The 20,755-nt window shown below is 35.1% G+C and overlaps 2 protein-coding genes across 2 annotated transcripts; both read right to left on the bottom strand.

Moving 5' to 3' along the window:
- Positions 1-1,173: 1,173 nt before the first annotated feature.
- LOC106638848 (sodium-coupled monocarboxylate transporter 2-like) lies at positions 1,174-17,882 on the bottom strand. The gene is made up of 8 exons (XM_089594797.1): positions 17,707-17,882; positions 17,183-17,528; positions 16,931-17,085; positions 16,409-16,549; positions 16,121-16,229; positions 15,823-16,044; positions 14,415-14,917; positions 1,174-1,249 (listed from the first exon to the last, which is right to left on the bottom strand). The coding sequence occupies exons 1-8, from the start codon at positions 17,880-17,882 to the stop codon at positions 1,174-1,176; spliced, it is 1,728 nt and encodes a 575-aa protein (XP_089450923.1).
- On the bottom strand, positions 11,275-13,377 carry LOC149374198 (uncharacterized). The gene is made up of 4 exons (XM_089594550.1): positions 13,333-13,377; positions 13,021-13,077; positions 12,332-12,935; positions 11,275-12,246 (listed from the first exon to the last, which is right to left on the bottom strand). The coding sequence occupies exons 3-4, from the start codon at positions 12,894-12,896 to the stop codon at positions 11,411-11,413; spliced, it is 1,401 nt and encodes a 466-aa protein (XP_089450676.1). The 5' UTR covers positions 12,897-12,935; positions 13,021-13,077; positions 13,333-13,377; the 3' UTR covers positions 11,275-11,410.
- Positions 17,883-20,755: the final 2,873 nt, after the last annotated feature.

The following is a 20,755-nucleotide window of genomic DNA, read 5'->3' as shown; positions in this document are numbered from 1 at the left end:
GCGCCATCTAGCGGTCTCAATTTTTTGGCCAAAAGTGGCTCCCAAAATTCTGAATCAGAGCATTCAGGATTAGAGCTATTTAGTCAATTACAAACCAGCCGCAACTTATGATGAAGCTATAAAATAAAAAAATAACATTACGTGTGTTTTAGGCGGCAAGTTAAAAATCTATTTTCTACCAAAAAATCGACCTCCTATGTGTCTGTACTTTTAAAGATAAATTTTCAAGCATAAGATAAATTGTTAACTTGCCGCCAAAAACACATGTATCGTTATTTTTTTGTTTTATAGCTTTATCATGAGTTGCGGCTGGTTTATAATTGATTAAATGGCTCTAATCCTGAATGCTCTGATTGAGAATTTTGGGAGCCACTTTTGGCCAAAAAATAAAGACCGCTAGATGGCGCTGATCCAAAATAATTATTGCTACTTACAGTAAAGTCACTTTATTAGTTATAAACCAGCCGCAACGTATCTTATAGATAGATAATAAAAAGTTAACATTTTTTGTGCTACTTGCGGCACGTTTACAATTTATTTTTCATTCAAAAGTCGACCTCCAAAAATACAGATATTCATACGGTTTAATAAAATCGACCATATGGCATTACTTAGTAGTAATTACTTTAATTACTACACATAACTTTACGTACATCTTACACCGTGCTCTCTTTACCAGAATGATAAAATCAGAGTCTGTAAAGTTATAACTTTATATATATATACGTAGGTCGTGGTGGTAACGCCGCTAAGGTGACGATTGCGGAAAACACCCCTGGTCGTATTCGTATACATAAGTTGTTACTAGTATTACCTTTTAATTCTTTGATAATGCAGGTAATCGGTAATCACGTTAATGAAACAATGTAGTATATCTGTGGCAAGACTTACATGTACGGTCGGATGTAAATTTTATTACAATGCCTTGAGTAATTAACGATTATTGTACTATTTTTTATTTTCCCTTCAAAATATATTTTATCTAAATGAAGCGTAACTGAAGTAGTGTATAAACACCCTGTTTACATGTAAACAATTATTTTTATGTAAAAAAACATTTACATGATACATGTTCTTTACTGTTTTATATTTATAATTTACAGTTTTTTAAAATCAAATGTAGTATTTTTTTATACATACAACAAAGTCGCAATTCTTGTACAACTTCACTCTTTATTTATCATCTTGAGCACTTTTTTCTCGAGGAATCTCGTCCAATGGCACTGTAAAGTATTTAGTTGGTACAAACCTGAAACACATAATATGAAAGGTAAAATATTAAAAAAAAAAAAAAAGTTAATATCAATTTATGACAGTTTTTTGGAAATTAAGTGAAATAAAGAAACCAGTTATAGTTTGAAAATAGTTCATGATAGCTTAGGGATGACAGTTAGACAAGCCTTTTATGATGTTAAATTTTCCGTCTTATCGCTATTAAATTGTATTTTGAAAAATGAGCTCGGTTATTTTATGAATAACTGTTTAAAGAGAATAATAAGGTTCAAACAACTGACCGCAACAAATACCTCAATTTTTTTAGTTCATTTTTTAACGAAGAATAATATGAAAATACACAACAAAAAAATTTTTTAATTACATTTGGAAGATTTGTATCCTTGAGCAAAGCAGTATTATGTAATAAATACTTAAAATTAAAAAAAAAGTTATTTAATGTCAGTTATGAAGGTGTACAACAGCATCAATTCGAAATTCGAATAGAGTAATTATGTTGTAGTTGAAAAATATATGTACTTCTTTTTATTTTACATTGCATATATATTATTAACATTGCTTGTGTGCTTCGTAATTTTTAAAATTTATAGTCATTTTTATTACAAAAACATTTTATCAATGAAATCTAGATAGAATTCTTATGATTGGGTAAATGTCATTAAAAAATAAGCCTTAATAAATATTTACCAAAAATTATTAAGATTAAAAATGTAATGAAAAAATATTGGTTTACACTGAGAGACCCAATTCAAAAAATATTCCGTTGAATGAATAATTATTTTTGTAATTGCAAATATTTCATGTAACTTTATAAAGTGTTTTTTCAGATGGTTTACATTTTTTTTTAATCTTAAGAAAATACTTAACGGGATAAGGGTTCCGAAAACAGCCTAGTAGTTAGTAGTTGGCGTGTAACTAGAAATTTTCGTTTTGTTTTGTATAAAACAGACGTTATTATTATAACAGTCATCACTTGAAAGGCATAACAAGAGTAAATTTATAATTTTTCTATGGCCAATATTATACGTAGCCTCTAACCTGCCCATTGAAGTCTACACCAGCGCCCTGAGCGAACGCAGAACTACTTGTGAAAGATATAGGGGACGAACAAAATTGGGAGCACAATGGGGAGTCAGAACACGGAGTTAAAAAGGTACAGTGACAAAGAAAATAATAACTTATAGACCATCGACACTTTGTCGTGACAATCAATATTTTTATTCATCATCACATCAGTTTACAACTAAGATACTGCATAAAAAAAGTAATTTTTGTTCCATCTTCCAAAAAAGTGAAAAAAATAGGATTGTTTCACTGAAACTGCCTGCCATCCATTCAGTTCATCGTGCACTTTTTCATACACTTGTTCATGTACTCGTTCACGCACATATTCATGCACACGGGCGTAATACCCTCGCATTTTGATTGGGATTCCCGGATTTTGGTGCGCTTAAGTACGGGCACACACAGCTTACTCTCCTTCTTGCTGATGCATCTTTTAAGGTACACTACTTTCCCATCGTGCCCCTCCAGCCCTGCCGGATCGCCCAGTTTGCCCTTTGTAACGTAGGCAAGGTAAAAGCAATGTCCCGCTGTTGTCTCCAAGTGGTTGAGCCTAACGTGCCCCAACCCATTGTACAACCTTTCCAACTCGAGCTCGGCCAGTTCAGCCTCGTTGGTGACGTACCCGTATCTATCCACCACCTGGACCTTGACTCGAGATCTGCCCCTGAGGTATAAGACGTCCGACCCGACGTTGTCCATCGCGTATACAATGACCACGCCGCCGTAGGGCCGGTTGAACACTTCGAACATCTGGTGGTGCCTTTCCTCCGGCCCGACCGTGATGTCCATTATTTCGCGCTTTTTCTTGAACTGTACACACCGAACGTCCCCCTTATCTGGCAGACAGTATGAAAAGTACCCGTTGCCGGTGGAGCGCTTCGCCAAGTGGGCGTACATGTTTCGCTCCTCCACGAATTGGCCATCGAACAAAATGGTCTCGCGGCCGTCGTGGCTCACGTGGCCCATCACCAGATACCTGACCTCGGCTTTGCTCTCGAAACTAATAAAGTACAAGCCACTCCTCGGATCCGAGTAGTCCGCGACCACGGCGTCCTCGTAGTACCTCCAGGGGATGGTCACGGGCTCGGCAACTCGGGTACCTGAAAATGACCAAAAAATGTCACACTTGTAGACATATACGTAATATGGTACCCAGAATTTTCACAAAAGACAGTGTATATGTATACCATTGCGGTCGTATCGCAGTACGCACGGTATGCGGTACATCGAGCCGCACTTGTCCCTGTCGTCTAGCAAAATGTGGACGTAGTTTTCATAAGCGAGTACCTGAAAGTTGGGGTGTCTCCTCACGTGGGAGGATCCTTCGATGCGAAACCTTAGCTCGGTGTCCCTGCAGCTTGCCAAGTCAACGAGGGTTACCGAGATGTCCGAAACCGTGAAGCTGTTCACTGGGGACCACCGGAGGATAGCCACGTCACCCACCAACGTACTTTCGAGGTCGTTGGCCCGCAGGTAAGGGATGTCGTGAAGCCCGAGGTGTACATCGAACTGGGCCTCGGTGCCGTTTAGCATCTTGAACTTGAAATGGCACCGCGGTTGAGACGTCCAACCAGTGAGACGGTTCATGGTGCACGCCACGTACCCGAGGCTCTCGGTGATGTTTTGAAAGACTCTGTAGGCCGTCAGTTCGTCGGGGTTGGCGAGATTCTCGGCGTAATCCTTGAAGAAGTGGCGTGCCGCCCTTGTCTCGTGCGTGCCGGTCCACAGTATAACCAGACCCGCGACAACTTTTGCGAGGCACATTTTTCGTTCAACCGTCCAGTCTCTGGATCCAGATCGGATCGATTAACTGATGGGCAATGGAAGGGACTAATGGAAGAAGAGTTTCGATTTTTTTTTCAAACAAAATTTGCAATGGCGAATAAGTAAATCAGTACCTGAATTTTTTTTTAACAACCTCCGGTTTCAGATACGTTTCCTAAAGAGAACTCGACAACTGTGTAATATTTGAAATGCTCTTGCGATAGATGATGCACAAAGAATAATTGCTGACGCTTCGAATGGATATAATTGCCAAGCGCGTCAATCTCAAATATTATCGACCATCTCCAAAAATGACTCGATATAACGTTCGTATCGTACGCCATTAGTGTAATCGAATTCCCCGGGTCTTTAGTGATTGATTGTCAAGGTTACATGTATCTCTCAATAGATAATCCCTCGTAGTCTAAAAATGTAGTAATAGATAACGAGCGATAGTTTTTATGAAAAATTGCAGTTGAGAAACGGAAAAATCTTTTGCCAGCCGATAAATCTCGAATTCCTGACGTAGAGTCGTTGACAAGAAAATTCTAAAATCCGCCCAAAAGTGCAAGAACTGTTCTTGAAATTCATCCAGTATTCGTGACTTGCATTTTCAAATTTCAAATTTATTTACTCTGAGCTAATTTTGTGCAAAAAATTAATGAGCCTGCCTTTTTTTCGTAACAAGCTTCAAACATGAGTCAAAACCTACATACGATGCATATGTTTTATGGTTATCCCTTACTCGGTACGTAGATTTTGGAAATTTCTTGCAATCGTGTACTTACTATGGTCGTATAAATAACAAGAAAGTGCATTTTCATTGTGTATTGTACACCGAACAGTACCATTAAAGCAAATAAGGAGAAAAAATTATTTTTCCTTACACCCATGATATCATTATTATATTTGACTCCTTGGATGATGAACGAAAAGTATATCATTGCAATTAATCCAAACGTCATCGAGAATCGATGTTTAATGATATTAGATAACAATCACTAACTGTGAAAACTGGTTGACAATGATATTCAAACATAAGTATAATATAGATCATTATTAATTTATGATTAAAAAACTCGATGTACATTTTTTTTACGTTTATTAAAATATGTTACGTTCAAGCAAAAAATGCTTGACGAACGCGGGGATCTTAATATCGATTGTTCGGGAATTACTGAGGATCAATAAACTGTTGAGTGGTAGTAGTTTAAATAGTGTTTATTTAATAGCGTATGTATTTACAATAGCGGTTAGCGGAGCTCAGAGCGCAATTGATGTTGGCTCTTTGCTTGTTGAGACGTATCTGATTTATTACAATAATAGCGGAGAGAATAACTAAAGTTAACTATACAAATATACACTGTAGTCGTTATATGAGTCAGAGTAGAAAAGAGAGATAAGATAAGAAAATATAAGTTCTGAAATTAAAGTATGTATAAATGTAAAGTGAAAGTTATAAAATTGATAAGTGTTATTTTGGATGATAAAGCAAAGATAAAGCTATTACAATTCCAGGAAATATAACTATTGCATTGAACGTATTGTGCTAAAGAAAATTAGAAAATGAAAAGAGAATTAAAAGTTCACGATTGGCGTGAACAAAATAATTACATTGTCATAGAGCGAAGTGAGTTTTCATATTCTAATTACAGAGTGCTTGAAAAATACGTGTTTTTTTTTACAACAAATTATTCATATTTTTCTTTCTTATACAAAATAAAGTAGTGAATCTTACATAAAAATTCTAGATCTGTGCTGATGCGTACCTGATAAAGTTATTTTAAATAATTTTTTTCTCGGGTCAAAGGTATTCGTTGCGATTTGATGTTAGTTAGACATGTAGTTTTCAGACGTAGAATGAAGTAGTTATTTCCAGGTCCAGGTATTGTAATATTTCATTTGGTCTCTTGATGTCTTCACATTCCAATGTAACCGGAGTATATTGAGTAGTAGTTCAGATATTCCGAGTACGGCACCTGCAGTTCTTGGTCAATATTCTTATGTCGAATTTACCTTGGAATATTCGATAGTCTTACACTTGATTTGCTTTCAAATTTTTAAAATCACTGCGGCTATTTTGAATTGTTTCATAATTCTGAGTCGTGGTTAAGTTAACATATTCGGTCCCGTAAATTAAATGCACTACTATGGTGAGCGTGTCCTTTGGCAACAAATAATCACGTTTGTCCACCAAAAGTGCTGATTCTATGGTATTAGACACGGAAAATTTATTCCTACCCGGAGTATTGGACGAATACTTTATGTGCGACGGAAGCAAGTTCCATAATTTATTTTTTTCATCGATAAGAGATACGATGACTAAAAATCTAATGCCACTACTGAACACTTTGGTAAACTCGACGTTTATATTTATTAAACTTTTGTCAAAATTTTTAAAAAGTTTAACTTTCCACTTTACTGGATAACCATCGAAAAATATCTTCGATACCAAAGGATTGCTTTGTTTATCTTTGTCAAATAAACTAAAATTCTCTATCGTCCAAGCACCAGCGGAATATGCCCTCGCAAAGATCGTAGTTGTTTGCCGATCTTTAATATAAATTCCTTCGACAGCGCTTTGATGGATGAGCCAAGAAAATAATAAAACTAACACTTTACCAAAAAGGGAAAACAAATCCATGTTCAGAAAACTTTTACACTTGGTTAATATACACGATCGGTACTTTTCTTTAATCGTACTTGATTGCTCGATCGGAAGAAGGCCAAATTGAAACTTGATCAGTTACTTACTACGCGTCAACCAATCGCGTTCCAGCTAGAGAGAGAGAGAGAGACAGCTATACTGCAAAAACTCAAAATGTTAAGTAGTCGTTTCGTGATTGGAGAAACATTGAGGGCAGAGGAGGGGGGATCCAATGAAGGACTAAAGAGAGTAGAGCTGTCGCAAGACAAGACAATACGATGTGATTTCAATATTCTGTCTAGTTTGAAAAAAAATTAAGAAATTAGATATTGGTTTGTTCTCAAGTTATTCTTGAAATTAGTCATCTCCAAATATTGGCAAAAATCTCGATCTTGTGTGTGTGTATCTGCTTATACATATAAGACCATTAAGTTAATAAATAAATACTATTTTAAATACAGAATTTGAGAAAAAGCTTTTAAATATGTCAATTTTTAAAAACCAAAAATTATTTTACAGTAACGTTAAATGTACCATAATACAACGTTGGTGGGAAATATCCATAAAGTAAAAATTATTCACAAAAAATTGTTTGTTTAAATATACTTTACGAAGCATCGATTAGGTTTTTCTCAAAACTTTTATCAACGTTACGGTACACGGTTAATTCAAAGTGTGTAGTTGAAATTTCGATTTTTCAAGAAATACATAACAGCAACGATGATAAACGTTTTAAGAAAAATCTAATCGATTCTTCGTAAATTAATTTGCCAAACCTATTAAAGTAAATAATTTTTTTCTTCGACGATTGACATGAGAAAGCTGTAGAGATTAAACCATTTCCGTCACAGAATTTGGTAACTCATGTATGCGTGTTAAATCTCTGACAGCCAAGTTTTTCACTCCACAGCTTTCCTATACTGGTTAGTCTCGTCAAAAAGTGCCCAGTTTAGCGGAAGTGATGAAATACTTGTTGCACCACAGATAAAGTTATTCCTCAAATTCTTATCAACACTACGGTATTGCATTTTATGGATAACCAAAATTTTAACTACAAGCTTTACAGCACGATTTATCAGATTTTGTTTGTACGCTTCGATATTTAAGATACTAAAGAAGTAATTCAGTACGGGTAATGCAGAAATACATAAATACATTCCACGCATTTTTAAATTTAAAGTATTTAAACACTTGTGTATTTGTGCATGAATTATCATATAAAAAAAAAAAAAAAACAATACTAATTGTTTTTCCTGTATTCTTGAAGAAATTCTGAAGGAAAATGTCGAATTTTCCTCTACTTGAAAACGTGTGCAGTCGAATCGTATTTTTTTAGCTCCGGTCAACGAACTTACGGTCGGGAGGGTAGGAGACCAAAGGAGGTCAAACTCGCTCTCTTCAGTCGTTCATTGGTTCCCCTCCTCTTACCCTCAATATTCGTCCAATCACGAAACGTTTTATTTTTGTACATAAGCGACTGTGCCTCGTACTTATCCAGTTGATTCAAAAGTTACACCAAGTTCAGACTCATTCTTTGGCAAATCAAACGAAAACAAGTACATACCGTTAAACATAAAATTCGTGCTCACATTTTGAGCTTGATCATTTTTTTTCTCAACATGAATCTGTTAGCTGAGTTTGGCAGAGTCTTTGTTCTACTTTGCGTTTTGTTATTTTGTCATTACGCAAATGCTGGAGTCAAAATTGACGAGTGGGTCTCAACTGACATTAATAAAACCGCTGCAATGAAGACAGTTGCTTGGACGGTGAAGAAATACGGTTTATTTGGGCCTAATTTTCTATCCTCTGTGATGTCACCTGCGTTCTCGTTGAACCAAAGTATCACGTGGAATATTAACTTGAGGACGGACGCCAAACATTTGAAAATACGCGTTAATGCCACTACCAAATCGTCGGTGGATAATGTTTTTTTCATAATATCTCTGCTTAACGTCAAACAACAAGTGTGGACATTGTTTCCTACGCATGAGAAGCGAGTTAACAAAAAAATCAGTCTTTCGGTAAATAATGAAGTAGACTTGGAATTTTTGGAACGTGAACGTGATAATCTACTGCCCAACGATGAATTGACCATTGTACTTCAAGTCTCAGTCACGTACAGCCGGCGTAAGGAATCGAAAGTAAAACATGACAGAAACATGGATTTATTTATTCCTGTAAATCGCCAAGATAAACATCATAGCGACGAAGATGTAGCAAATTTTATACCTAGCCAGCGTGTCGCGACGGTTTATGAAAAACCAGTGTACAATATTATTCAACCTAGTGAGTTGGTTCGTCGAGCTAAAATCAACGAGCAACATGATAACAAAAATTTCGATTGACATAGCTTACAAAACATATTTAACAGCTAAAAAATAATATATGGTGTGCCATTATATAAAATAGTGCAAGAAATAATGGTTCCGTCACTGAAGAGAAACACCGTATGCAGGAAACATTTTCGTTACTGCCTAAATAAAATTAAAAATTCATGCAAGCTTACGAGGCATATCATCAATACCAAATTTCAATGTAATGGTCACTTTATGAAATATACCAAGTTAATGTGCACTTTGTGTAAAAAATCTTTTTCATTTATGTTACACGGTAGCAGTAAAATGTATGTCTTTTGTTTGTAAAATTCGAAATGTACTGGCAAATTTTAGTAATTTTATTAATTTCAATAAAAATCAACGAACATTAATGCCTGGGTTTTGAAATTTTTATAAGATGATCCCTATCGATCCAAATTCTGTGTCCAAGTGTATAAGAAACTTTATTGTTATACGTGTAGTTACCATATCTGAGTACATAGGAATTCTACGAAATCTGCCACTTATTCGAGTCAAAATTGAAATACGACGTATTGGTCCATCTTAATGTGTATTTAATTATTTTCACAGTTGAGCGTCGAAAGTTTAGAACCACATTATTATTTCTTTCCAGTACTTTAACTTTGCTTACAAGAAAAGCTTAATTAAAATTTTTTTAAATCTTTTGTTTAAACACTAGATAGCTTTTAAGAATTACCTTTATGAGGACCACACGGTGAAGACATTGACTTATAATTTTTATGAGATTCGAGTACGCGAATTCTCCCAAAAGGTAAAGTCTGGTTTTTATAAGGATAACAAAGCTATTCAAAATTTGCTACCACGTATCGGTAAAATAAAGAGCGCAATGTGTAATACATATTGTAGAAACAAAAAAAACCTTCTAATAGATTTTAATCAACATATTGTGCATTATGAGTGTCATCAAAACATAGTATTCATTTAGTTTCAACAGCTAAAAATAAAAAGAATTACTGTAACTAAATACTTTTTTGTAATAAACCCTTTCTTCATCAACATGAACAGAAGAAAAAAAAATTGTTTGAAACAATTTGTAACTATCTATTTAGTATCTAGTGTATTCTTTGATGCATCATTTCAATTTTGTTTTAAAATTTATTCTAAACTACCTACTGTCACTTGTCACAAAATGTCTAACTATTGGTAAAGGATAAGAGAACAAAGAAATGGATTAACACAAGTATACGATATCCAGTAGACAAAGCTGGCTTATCTTTATACAAAATTAGATAAATTGAGTGGAAGTACTGCAAGCAAATTGGCTTACGACCGTTTGCTCAATGAGTATTGACATTGTTAGGAGGTTTATCGTTCCAACTTCCAAGTTTTTCTTACATAAATTCAACATAATTTTCGATGTCTTTCAGTTTTAACTATAATTTATTTGAGTCACTAAAAATTTGAATTGAACATATTATTTATCAACAGAAATGTTGATCGTATGAGATTTAAATTTATTAAGTTTAAGAAAAAAGTTGTCTTTTATTTTTCTTAGAAATGACATGGGAATCGTAAAACGAACCAATTAAATCAGTTTATGTACAGATACCAAAGTTTGTTATCTGACATTAAAAAATTATAAACGATTTGAACGTTGTACGATAAAGAAATTCCAAAATTGTTATTGAAATAAGTAACAAAATATTCATGTAAATGTAAAGAGACTATTTCGCAAAAGTAAGACCGGATTTTGTCAAAATGAGGTAAACTAATGAAACTCCGAGAGTTCGATGAAAAGGAATTTAACTCAGCCTCTCCAATCAATTAGGTGACAAATTCAGCTTCGCGCAAAGGAAGGAACATCTAAGGGAAATTATCGAATCAAGCAAAAATGTATTATTTACAAACAATATGTGACTCTTACTCATTGAAGTTTGTCGTAAAACTAAACGTCTTTTTTGAAAACAAATTAACATCTTTTTAACATGACAACGATCGTCATTTTTTGAATTACAACATGTAGCAGTGTTTTGCACTTGGTGGTAACACATAGTCCTTGAAGCGTAGACGAAGATGTGGCTAACACTTTTCTTCAAATACTTATTTTTAAGACGATAGATGTACAAAATTTTTAGGTATGGAAGTAAAATGAATCGAGTAGACATTTAGAAACAACACATGTACTTTATAATATCAATACGTTTATTGTAAAATCTGAGTACACAAACCATCACGAATATATACTTATAATAATGTCATTTTTCGCATAAATTTTTACGAAAAAAAACCAAACCCAAATTAACGAATACTTGATAATCAGAAGTAGATTTATAAAAAATATAGTAAATAAAAACTAAAATCAGTAAGCATCTTTACTTCACAACCCATCTTGTAACTCAGATGACTATTGGATGTCAACTGAGTTGATGCACGGATTTATATGCTCGTGTATGCAAGAGTTGATGCATCTAGATGTAAAATTCCTATAATTCCGATTACAGTAACGACTCGTGGCTGGATTGTTTTCCTCCTTGTCAATGCATCTCTTCAAATACACCATTTTTCCATCGTACTTGCGCGTCTCGTTAAGCTCCGCGTCCGTCGAATTGGCCACTTTGTCCTTACTTGCGTAGGCAAAGTAGAAGCAATGCTGAGTCTCCGTCTCCACGTGGTTGACTATCACGTTCCTGGAACCCGTTTTCAAATGTTGTAAATCGAGCACCATCAGCTCGGCGCTTGTGGTAACGTTGCCTTCGACATTGATCGCCTTGACCTTCACGTGAGATTTTTTACAATCGTTGAGATGCAACTCGGGGCAGTCCAAGTGTAAAATGACGATGCCACCGTGGGGCCGACTAAACACCTCGAGCATCTTGTTAGCCCCTTCAAGATCGACTGCGACGTCCATTATCCGGTTCCTTTGTTGAAATTGTACGCAACGGATCTTAAAAGTGCTCAAGTCGTTCAGCAAGCAAAACGAAAAGTACCCGTGTTCGCTTGAACACTTCGTGAAATAATCGTACATTTTTTCGTTCAGCAAATATGGGGTACTGAACATCACATTGTCTGAATACAATCCGAAGGAAATGTGCTTGATTTTAAGTGCTCTACCTACTTCGTCGTGACTAGATGTGAAGTAAATTAAAAATACGCCACTGCTCGGGTTCATCCGATCGGCGACTATTGCGTCTTTGTAATGATGATTTAGTGCAACGTAGATTCTTTCACCAATTTGCTCGCCTGTAACAAATAATCATATAATGTTTTTTGGGCTATATGCTGCTGCTGGGCGTGATGCTCGAAAATTTTAAAAGTGACAATATACCTTTGCGGTCGTATTTGATGGCGCATGAACTGGACCCTTTACATTTCTCTGAGTCATCCGTCAAAACGTAGGTGACGTTGTGGTAAGCGAGTAGATGGAAAACAGAGGGCCTCTTTAGTAATGATGATTCACTTATCTGAAATTCTACATCGTTGTAATGGCAACTGAACATGTCAGTAAAAGAGATAAGGATTTTCGAGGATCCGCTGAAGGTTGAGTAGTCCCATCGGAACGCAGTTGTGTCTTCTGCCAACTCGGTTAAAGTTGGAAGAGCATAACTCGAAAATGTACTGAAGAATGCAGTGCATCGATTTTCGGTGTCGTTCATCATTTTTACTACAATTTCGCATACCGGTTGATACATCATACCAAATTCATCGTGACTTAAAACTGTGCACGTAACGTACTTTAAGCCGTTAGTGATGTTAGAGGACACATAGTACGTTACATAATCGTCGGAATTTTCACGGTACTTGGCATACTCTTCCGTAAAATTGTGTGCTCTTGTTGCCTGTGCGGCAGTGCACAAAAGAACCACGGCCGGGAAAATTGTTGCCAAAAACATTTTTCGGTGAACGGCTCAATTTCAATGTGCCTACCTTTACTAGAAAACCAATTTGGGAGCAAAATTAAAGCTTAGTATGAAAAACTAGTGCGCTATCATGTAAATGTAAAAAAATTATACTTACTGCTCTGAATTAGTTGTATTCAATCGAGCAATGTAACGTTACTGCCAATAATGTATGCTAAAAAAAAAAAAGAAACCGTTTCCGTTAAATCCACCTCATTCTCGTATTCAAAGCAAATTTTCTATCTCTGACAAATCGGTACTTAGATTCTCAATCCTATACCGATTTCAAGTAATTCATAGTTAAACGAAAATAAAATAATCAATAAAACTCGAAGGTATAGAGTTGAAAAGAGCTGCCAAGCGTTGCATTTACTTTTGTAACAAATGACGTGGAATTTATTTGTGATACGTTAAATAAGTAGGTACTTACCCTGCACCTGACGCTCCAAATTGTCAACTGAATCCAAAAATGGTGGATCACTTATTTTATACCGTACGGCACTGGTGCGATAAGGTGCCACGCGTGATCGTGTTACTTGTGTTGAGGCACGATATTTCTTTGTTTCACTAATATTTTTCCCAAAAGTAATTAATTTACTAGTATGTGATAATTGTGTGCACGAGGTATTTGTTCTTCGAAATTTGAGGCATGGAATTTTGTGATAACAAACAAAAAAGCCAGGCTTTCTTTACAGCAAACTACGTGTAAGAAGTGGAGGCTAAAAAGTTGGGTCCTCGGTCCCTATGAAAGTATTCGATTTCATGTAATTTTATCCATAGCTGAAAACGTGAACAGTAGAACCGTAAAACTCCCATCACCCCACCTTTTAAACTATCCAAGGTTAAAAAAATATAAACCAAGTGCATATAATAATTCAAATAATCCATACCTCGAGTGTCAAGGCATTCATGAAAAAGTAAGCCATCGGCACTGATTACTTCAACAAATAAATATTCTACATTTTGTAGTAAAAATAATGACAATTTATTTAATGTTTTTAACACATAGAGATTCCTACATTGGGATGAAGTGTTCTCGATTTAAAAAAATGTTTGATACTTTAGATCGTACAAAAGTTTTCGATTTTTTTTGTATTGGGTAATCGTTTTTCCTTGTTTGTAATTATTAATAATTATTTAAATAAATTAAAGTATGGAATCTGCATTTTCATTATTAATAACTTTCAGAAAGTGGAAGCGACACGCTAATTCTTGCGAATTGTCACTCTCTGAGTAAAGATTTTTTTTTACTTTCAAAGCATAGTTAAAAAATTGGAAAACGTGATCGTAATCTATCTATTCTAAAACCGTAGCACAAAAATGCAGACTCAAAGTTTCTTTGTCAGTCAATTAGTAAAAAAATGATACTTATAGGTATACATGTACATTGTCGTTTTTTTCATTAGATTTTTTCATATAAATATTTCGAAATATAATGTTTTCTCTATACCGACGATACAGTAAACTTCCAAAGCTATACAAATAAATCGTTATATCCATAGATGCACTTACCTCCTCATGATAGGAGTCAAGTGATCCGGATCAACTTTGGTGCTGTTAGACTCCCCGACGATGTAACTGACAGCCACCCCAACGGCCACAGTAATAACGGTCCCGACGAGGCAAAAGTACAAAAACGATATTCGAAAAAGTATCATCGGTTCCTCGTATGCCTTTGACGTTGGGAGCACAGTTTTCTCAAATATTGTCTCGTTGGCTACAACCGAACAGTTTGCGGTCGACATGGGCAGTTTTGTGTCTGGCGATTTTGGGTTGTAAAGCATGTGCCACTTGGCACCAACGACTACCCAGAGCATGAAGGACAAGCCGACGCAGGCGCCCGTCATCGCCCCTTTTTTCCCCACGCAAGGGAAGAACATTCCGAGCAAAAAGAAGCCCAGCAAGGGTCCATCCGCTGCGCCACGGAAGCTGTAGGACATCTCCAGAACCGTTCCCATGTGCTCGATCGCGAAAATCAGCGCTATGCTGATCAGACCCACGAACACGGATATGACCTGCGAATTTTTTTATTTTTTTTTTTTCATGAGTTAATTGTTACGATGATAGGATTAATGGTATGGAAAAATATCTAATTATGTAATTAAATTTTTTAGAACAAAGTTCTTTATGTCGCGTACTCGGGGGGCTCTGGAATTTTAAAACCGACAGATTTGATGAAACGGAAGTGGCTTACCGGAAGTCTCTTCCTCTCAAGTTTACCCCCTTACCCCGTCCCTCTTACCATCAGTTCTCTACACACCTTCCCTTACCCCACCATATATCTGTCACTCGTGACGCGCTACTCCCCTACACACCTTTGCCCACCATTCCCCTTCACACTTCCAAGCAATTAATATTTAAACGAATTTTAATTTTATTTTCCCACAATAACTTTCATTTCACTTAGAAATTTTTTCTTTTACAATTCTTAAAAAAAAAAAAAAAAAAAAAAAAACACTTTCCAATAAAAAGATATGAAGCTTCGACCTTCCGCATACAAAATTATTAAATTTAATTAAAATAATTTTCAATTGAGTATAAAATTTTACTTGTAATTTTTTACGATTAATTGAGAAATTAAATATTTTAGATTTCTTGTTTAAAAATTAAATTTCAGAATTTTGGGAAAAACTGAAGCATTGTTCTTGATAATAGTTACTTCACAGAACCTACATGGGTGTTAATTTGCGTTTAAAGTACTATAATCAAATTTCTTTGCCATGTATTAATGAATATAATAATTATTTAAAAAAAAACTCTAAAAATAAACGTTAGCTTCATAGATGAAGTGTAGCGTATTGACCCTCTTATAGTGTAAAAAGATTTCTTTTCAGATTTCGGTTTATTAGTTAAAGTTAAAATTTCAATATCCATGTTTTAAAATTTTCATAAAGTGCTGAAATCCACGATGATAGTTTACCTTCATAATATTAGCTGCTCTGGCATCTTTTTCGGGACACTCGGGCATCCGTTGTTCGATAAAGTCGTCATATATTATGCCGGATAAGGTATTGATACCGGCACTCATAGTTGACAAAGCAGAACTGATTATACCAGCGAGAAACACTCCAGCTATGCCCGGCAAGTTTTTCGTGATATCCATAACGTAGTAAGGAACAATTTGATCGTTGCGCGAAATTAACTGCAAAATAATAATAACTAAAACATAGTTTATAGCGTCGCGTATTTATGCGATTACTTTTATGAGGTTCAATTACTTTTGCACTGATCGGATCGCAATTATAATACTGAGTGTATATTACGAGACCGGCATACGTACACATCACATCAATGATCACAGTGCCTACGGTCTTGAACAAAACAGCTCTAAAATAATTCATTTCTCAATTGTATCAATAAATATATTTTTGTTTTAAAAAAACAATCACGAAATTAATTCGTTCCAATAACCAATTCGAAGTAAAAAATTCAGAAATATTGTTGTACTTGATAAAAGTTTCGTGACTAATTAACGTTTACTCGTAAGATTGTAATGTTTTTTTTACTTGTTAATGTCAGCTAGCGATTTTATAGCCAAATATCTCTGTATGAATTTTTGTCCAACCGCAGAGTGGCTTAGCGACGAGAACGTAGTTCCTATCGTCATCGACCAAAAATTATTTCTGACAAATGGGCTGGGGTTGAAACTGAAAATATAAATGTTTTATAAAAATAATTTCTGCAGCAAAAATTCTTTGAAAATCACTAAAATACAACAACATAATCCACATCAGTTTGTTTCGAAGCATGAGATCATGTTAAACTCTCTCCAACTATTCAATTACATCATTAAAAAAAAAAAAAAAAAAAAAAAAAAAAATCAAATTAATGTCTTATCGGGTTCTTTTAACGTTTGTAGCTATGTTTAACAATATAATATATACGCAACAACGCGAAACATCGCATTTTTATTTTTACTCCATTAAAACGATCACAACACCATCGACGAACAATTTCATGACTAAAAAATTCTTAATACTAATAAAAAATAAAAATTATACAGAACAAAGGATGTATCGATTTCCTACTCAAATATGTCAAGGCGTCCTCCTTGGCCTGATATTTTCCAGACATTGAAAAACCCTCCCACCGAGTACACACCGACAGCGAGAACGGCACTCAGTCCTCCGACTGTGAAAATGAACTGTATCGTGTCCGTCCAAACGACAGCCTTAACACCTCCCTGAGTGTTTATAAAAAATGTAATTAAAAGAGATCTCCATTGGTGAGGATAAATGCTCTAATGTGATGTTTCGATGATACAAGTAAGTATTCATTACCATTGAGGTGTAGGTGATGCAAACGATGGACAAGAGAGGCGTTATCAAGTGGAGATTGTACCCGGTAGCTTGAGAAAAGGCAAGTGCCGGCACGTATATGACTATCGGCAGGTGCATCGATAGCGATATTACGTACAATACCGATGCGAAGCGTCTGGTCGCCCGTGAAAATCTCAGCTCCAAGTACTCGTAAGTACTCGAGATCTGCAGGTTGTAGAACACGGGGATGAACACGTAGGCGGTGAGAGCTCCGGTGGCGATGGTGTTGAAAACGGTGAGGAAGTATTGACAGCCGTACAGGTAAACCTCGGTGGGTACGCCCAGGAACGTTATTCCGGAGAGGAGACTACAAAAGGGGATTTTTTTCGTCATCACCGAGCGACTAGATATATTTAACATTGCGATTGTTACTTTTCGGAACAATATTTCTCATGCCATTTAACGTTGGTGCGTGCATGAGAAAAAAAAAAAAAATGTGATAAAAATTGCAAGCTATTATATAAGAGTATGTATTGTCGATAAACCTTGCGAGGATACTCGTGGCAACGGGGAGGTACCCCATGCTTTTGCCGCCAAACAAATATTCGCTGACGCTGTCTTGTTTACTGAAAAATCCGAAATAAATTCCAATCAAAAGGCTCGTGCCCAGTAGGCTCGAAAACAGTAAATAATCAATCCAACTGAAGACCAATTGTTCCATTTTTACTCGAGTTTTTAAATTTTCTTCAAGATAATTGGTTGTACCGAGTGTACGAGGTGTACACGTTTTCGTCTCCACTACTACGAGAGGAGAATAGAAACTTGAGGAGTACCTGGAAATAATGAATTTTATCTTCCAGAGGCGATGCATGTCAAGGTTTGTTTTAGAATCAACGTGGATGAAAACGTAAATCGTGATAAGGATGACGGCAAAACTTCACTTTTAAGCCAACGATTTATGTTCCATCGTAAACTTATTTTAAACGGAACAAACGCAGATTCTCTCTCATTATTATTCTACGTCTTTGTGTCAGTACAACGTAAATTTGCATTTTTTTTTTTTTCTTTCAATTTTTGAATAAATACTCGATGGACGAATCTGATTTCGATTATTTTTACTGACGAACGATCAGTTGTTAAAAGAAGTACTAGATCTTTAAAATGGTATGTACGTATATTATGTTTAATTTCATGAAAACAGCAAGTATCACTTTAATAATTGTAGGCTAAACAAAGTAAAAGGTTTAAATAATTCCCTTAGGGTTATCATGTTTACTCTCCTTTTGTTTTAAATCCTCTTGAATTTTTGGCATCACGAAGTTTTTCAAAGTAAATCACCTTCTTTTAACCAGACACTTAAAGTTGTAATCGGTAGAGGTACACATACGTACGATTTATACTTGAAATTAAAACACATGTTTCATTATGTTAAATTATTTTTATTACAAGAAATTACATTGTCTAAAGGACAGAACTTTTACGGTTTCTTTTACAAAGTATATTTTTAATTTTCAAAATGAGATACAATTCATATTTTGCATGAGTGAATTTGCCAAATATACATGAAAATAATACGATTGTAAAATTGTAAAAAATCAGCTTACAGTATTATAATTGTGTAACATTATTCATGAACAATTAAAAAATAACAATTAAATAATTGCGCCAAGAAAATAAAAAATATAGTTGTCTATACACTTTCTGAATCTTGTCTCCCAACAGATTACTGATTCCTTCAAGATAATACCGAAATTTACCAAAATTGCCAACACGTTAATAGCTATTGATGTAGTTGGTGCGCCACGACAGTTCAACAATAATAGTTAGTTTGTCCTCGGGCACCAGATCATCTCGCTTTTGTACTAGAAGGACTGATTCCACGGTGTTGGATACTGTAAATCTAACTGAACGTGGTGTGTGCGAAGGAAACAAAGGCCACAAGTTTAGGTTTTTGTCAAGTAGAGATACTTTGACTAACACCTTGTTCCAATTACGTCTTGCTTCGAAATTAACATTTATCTTTGTGAAATTTTTGTTCTGAGTTAAAGTGAAGAACCACCCGATACCGTGATCGTAATAGAAATGCGGTGATTTTAGAGGATCGTCTCGATCATCCTTGTCGAATAAACCGTAATTATTTATCGTCCAAGATGCGGTAACGATTTCTGCGGTAATATTGGTTGAAGCACATTGGTCGATGTATACCGCCGCAACGGCACGTTGACAATAATACACAGCGAAAAGTAAAGCCGAGAAACTACCAAAAACTTGCAATGCTTTCATATTGGATATTTTTTCTAACCGATACGAATTTTTAAATTGAGCACAGTTGAAGCCTGCCTCGATGCCACTCCTGATTCAGACTGGACACATCCACTCGTAAGTACAAAATTTCGATATTACACCAAGCCGAACATTCAAAATTTAAAGAGGGGAACCAATAAAGAGCTGACACAAGTGTGTATCAGTCATCATACTGATTTGAGCCAGCTTGAACCAGTTACCACTAAGTATTACCTCACTGAAAAAAAAAAGTTACGAGAACCAGTGAATATTTAGTAGACAAGTTCCACGTCAATTATCCAATATAATCTCTTGAAACAATCTAAGTGACGGCGGCAGTGCCGCACACGAGTGTAGGTATAAATATATGGAATGAAGATTCTACTTGATAATACAAAACGTTTTTGATAAAAAAAACTGAACATCCAAAACAAAAGGTGTAAATTATTAACTATTTTCGTAGGATTATCTATTTCAACGGTGAGAGGGAAAAAATTTCTTAGAACCATGAAAATATTTAATAAATATCCTCTTAAAGTGAGAAAACATTAATCTTATTTCAAGATATTTTTATTTTTATGTGCGTCCAACTTGCATGTGAGGGAAGAATAAAATTCCCTCTCAGAAATTAGAATTTCTGTTGTAAATAATAAATTGTCGATTAATGGAAATTTACGTCTTGAATCCTATTGATTTTATCAAATTTTCATTAGAGGCTGTCTAGTCAATTTGTCAAATAATCAAAGTACTGAAGTGGTTAACCTATGTTTAACCCACAATTCCACTAAAATTAATAAAATATTATTGCTTAAATCGCACAAATATGAGAAAACCACATAATAAAGCTACGTTCAAAATGTTGCTCAAAGAATTGGAAATTAGGGCTTTTACACGAAACGAGAAAATGTATCATCCTTTTAAGCCCTTTCCACAACGGAATGAACGGAACAAATACCATCTGCGTGTGTGTACGTGTACTTACGTACGTTGCCAAGTAAAATATAATTGAAACGACGGATTTAGGTGAACTGCCATGGTCCAATTAACATTTACATTACTTATTCACAATACATCTTTATTGAAAGAGTATCAAGAAAATGTATTAATCAATGACTGTATTCAATGGAATGGAGTTTTTTCAAATTTAATTCCCATTAGGTATATACTCCTTTCATGTTGTAATAAAATAATTGTTTTTATTGTCATAATAGATCTATATTGACTGAAAATTAAGTGCCAAGTGCATACGAGGTTCATTATTCAGTTAAAATTTTTGCGAATATGTAGCTCAATACACATGTATATTAAAAA

The sequence above is a fragment of the Copidosoma floridanum genome, unplaced genomic scaffold (genome assembly GCF_036245765.1).
Source record: "Copidosoma floridanum isolate Cflo_tuat_1 unplaced genomic scaffold, Cflo_Japanese_pri ptg000021l, whole genome shotgun sequence".
In the NCBI taxonomy this organism is placed as follows: domain Eukaryota; kingdom Metazoa; phylum Arthropoda; class Insecta; order Hymenoptera; family Encyrtidae; genus Copidosoma; species Copidosoma floridanum.
The sequence above is the reverse complement of the archived record's forward strand: the minus strand, read 5'-3'. Positions and strand labels throughout refer to the sequence as shown.

Coding starts and splice junctions, on each gene's coding strand:
- LOC149374198 (XM_089594550.1), bottom strand. CDS start 12,896: ATGTTTTTGGCAACAATTTTCCCGGCCGTGGTTCTTTTGTGCACTGCC. Junction 12,247..12,331: donor CATCAAATACGACCGCAAAG/GTATATTGTCAC, acceptor TATTTGTTACAG/GCGAGCAAATTGGTGAAAGA.
- LOC106638848 (XM_089594797.1), bottom strand. CDS start 17,882: ATGGAACAATTGGTCTTCAGTTGGATTGATTATTTACTGTTTTCGAGC. Junction 17,086..17,182: donor GCATCACCTACACCTCAATG/GTAATGAATACT, acceptor ATAAACACTCAG/GGAGGTGTTAAGGCTGTCGT. Junction 16,230..16,408: donor TCGCTAGCTGACATTAACAA/GTAAAAAAAACA, acceptor GAATTATTTTAG/AGCTGTTTTGTTCAAGACCG.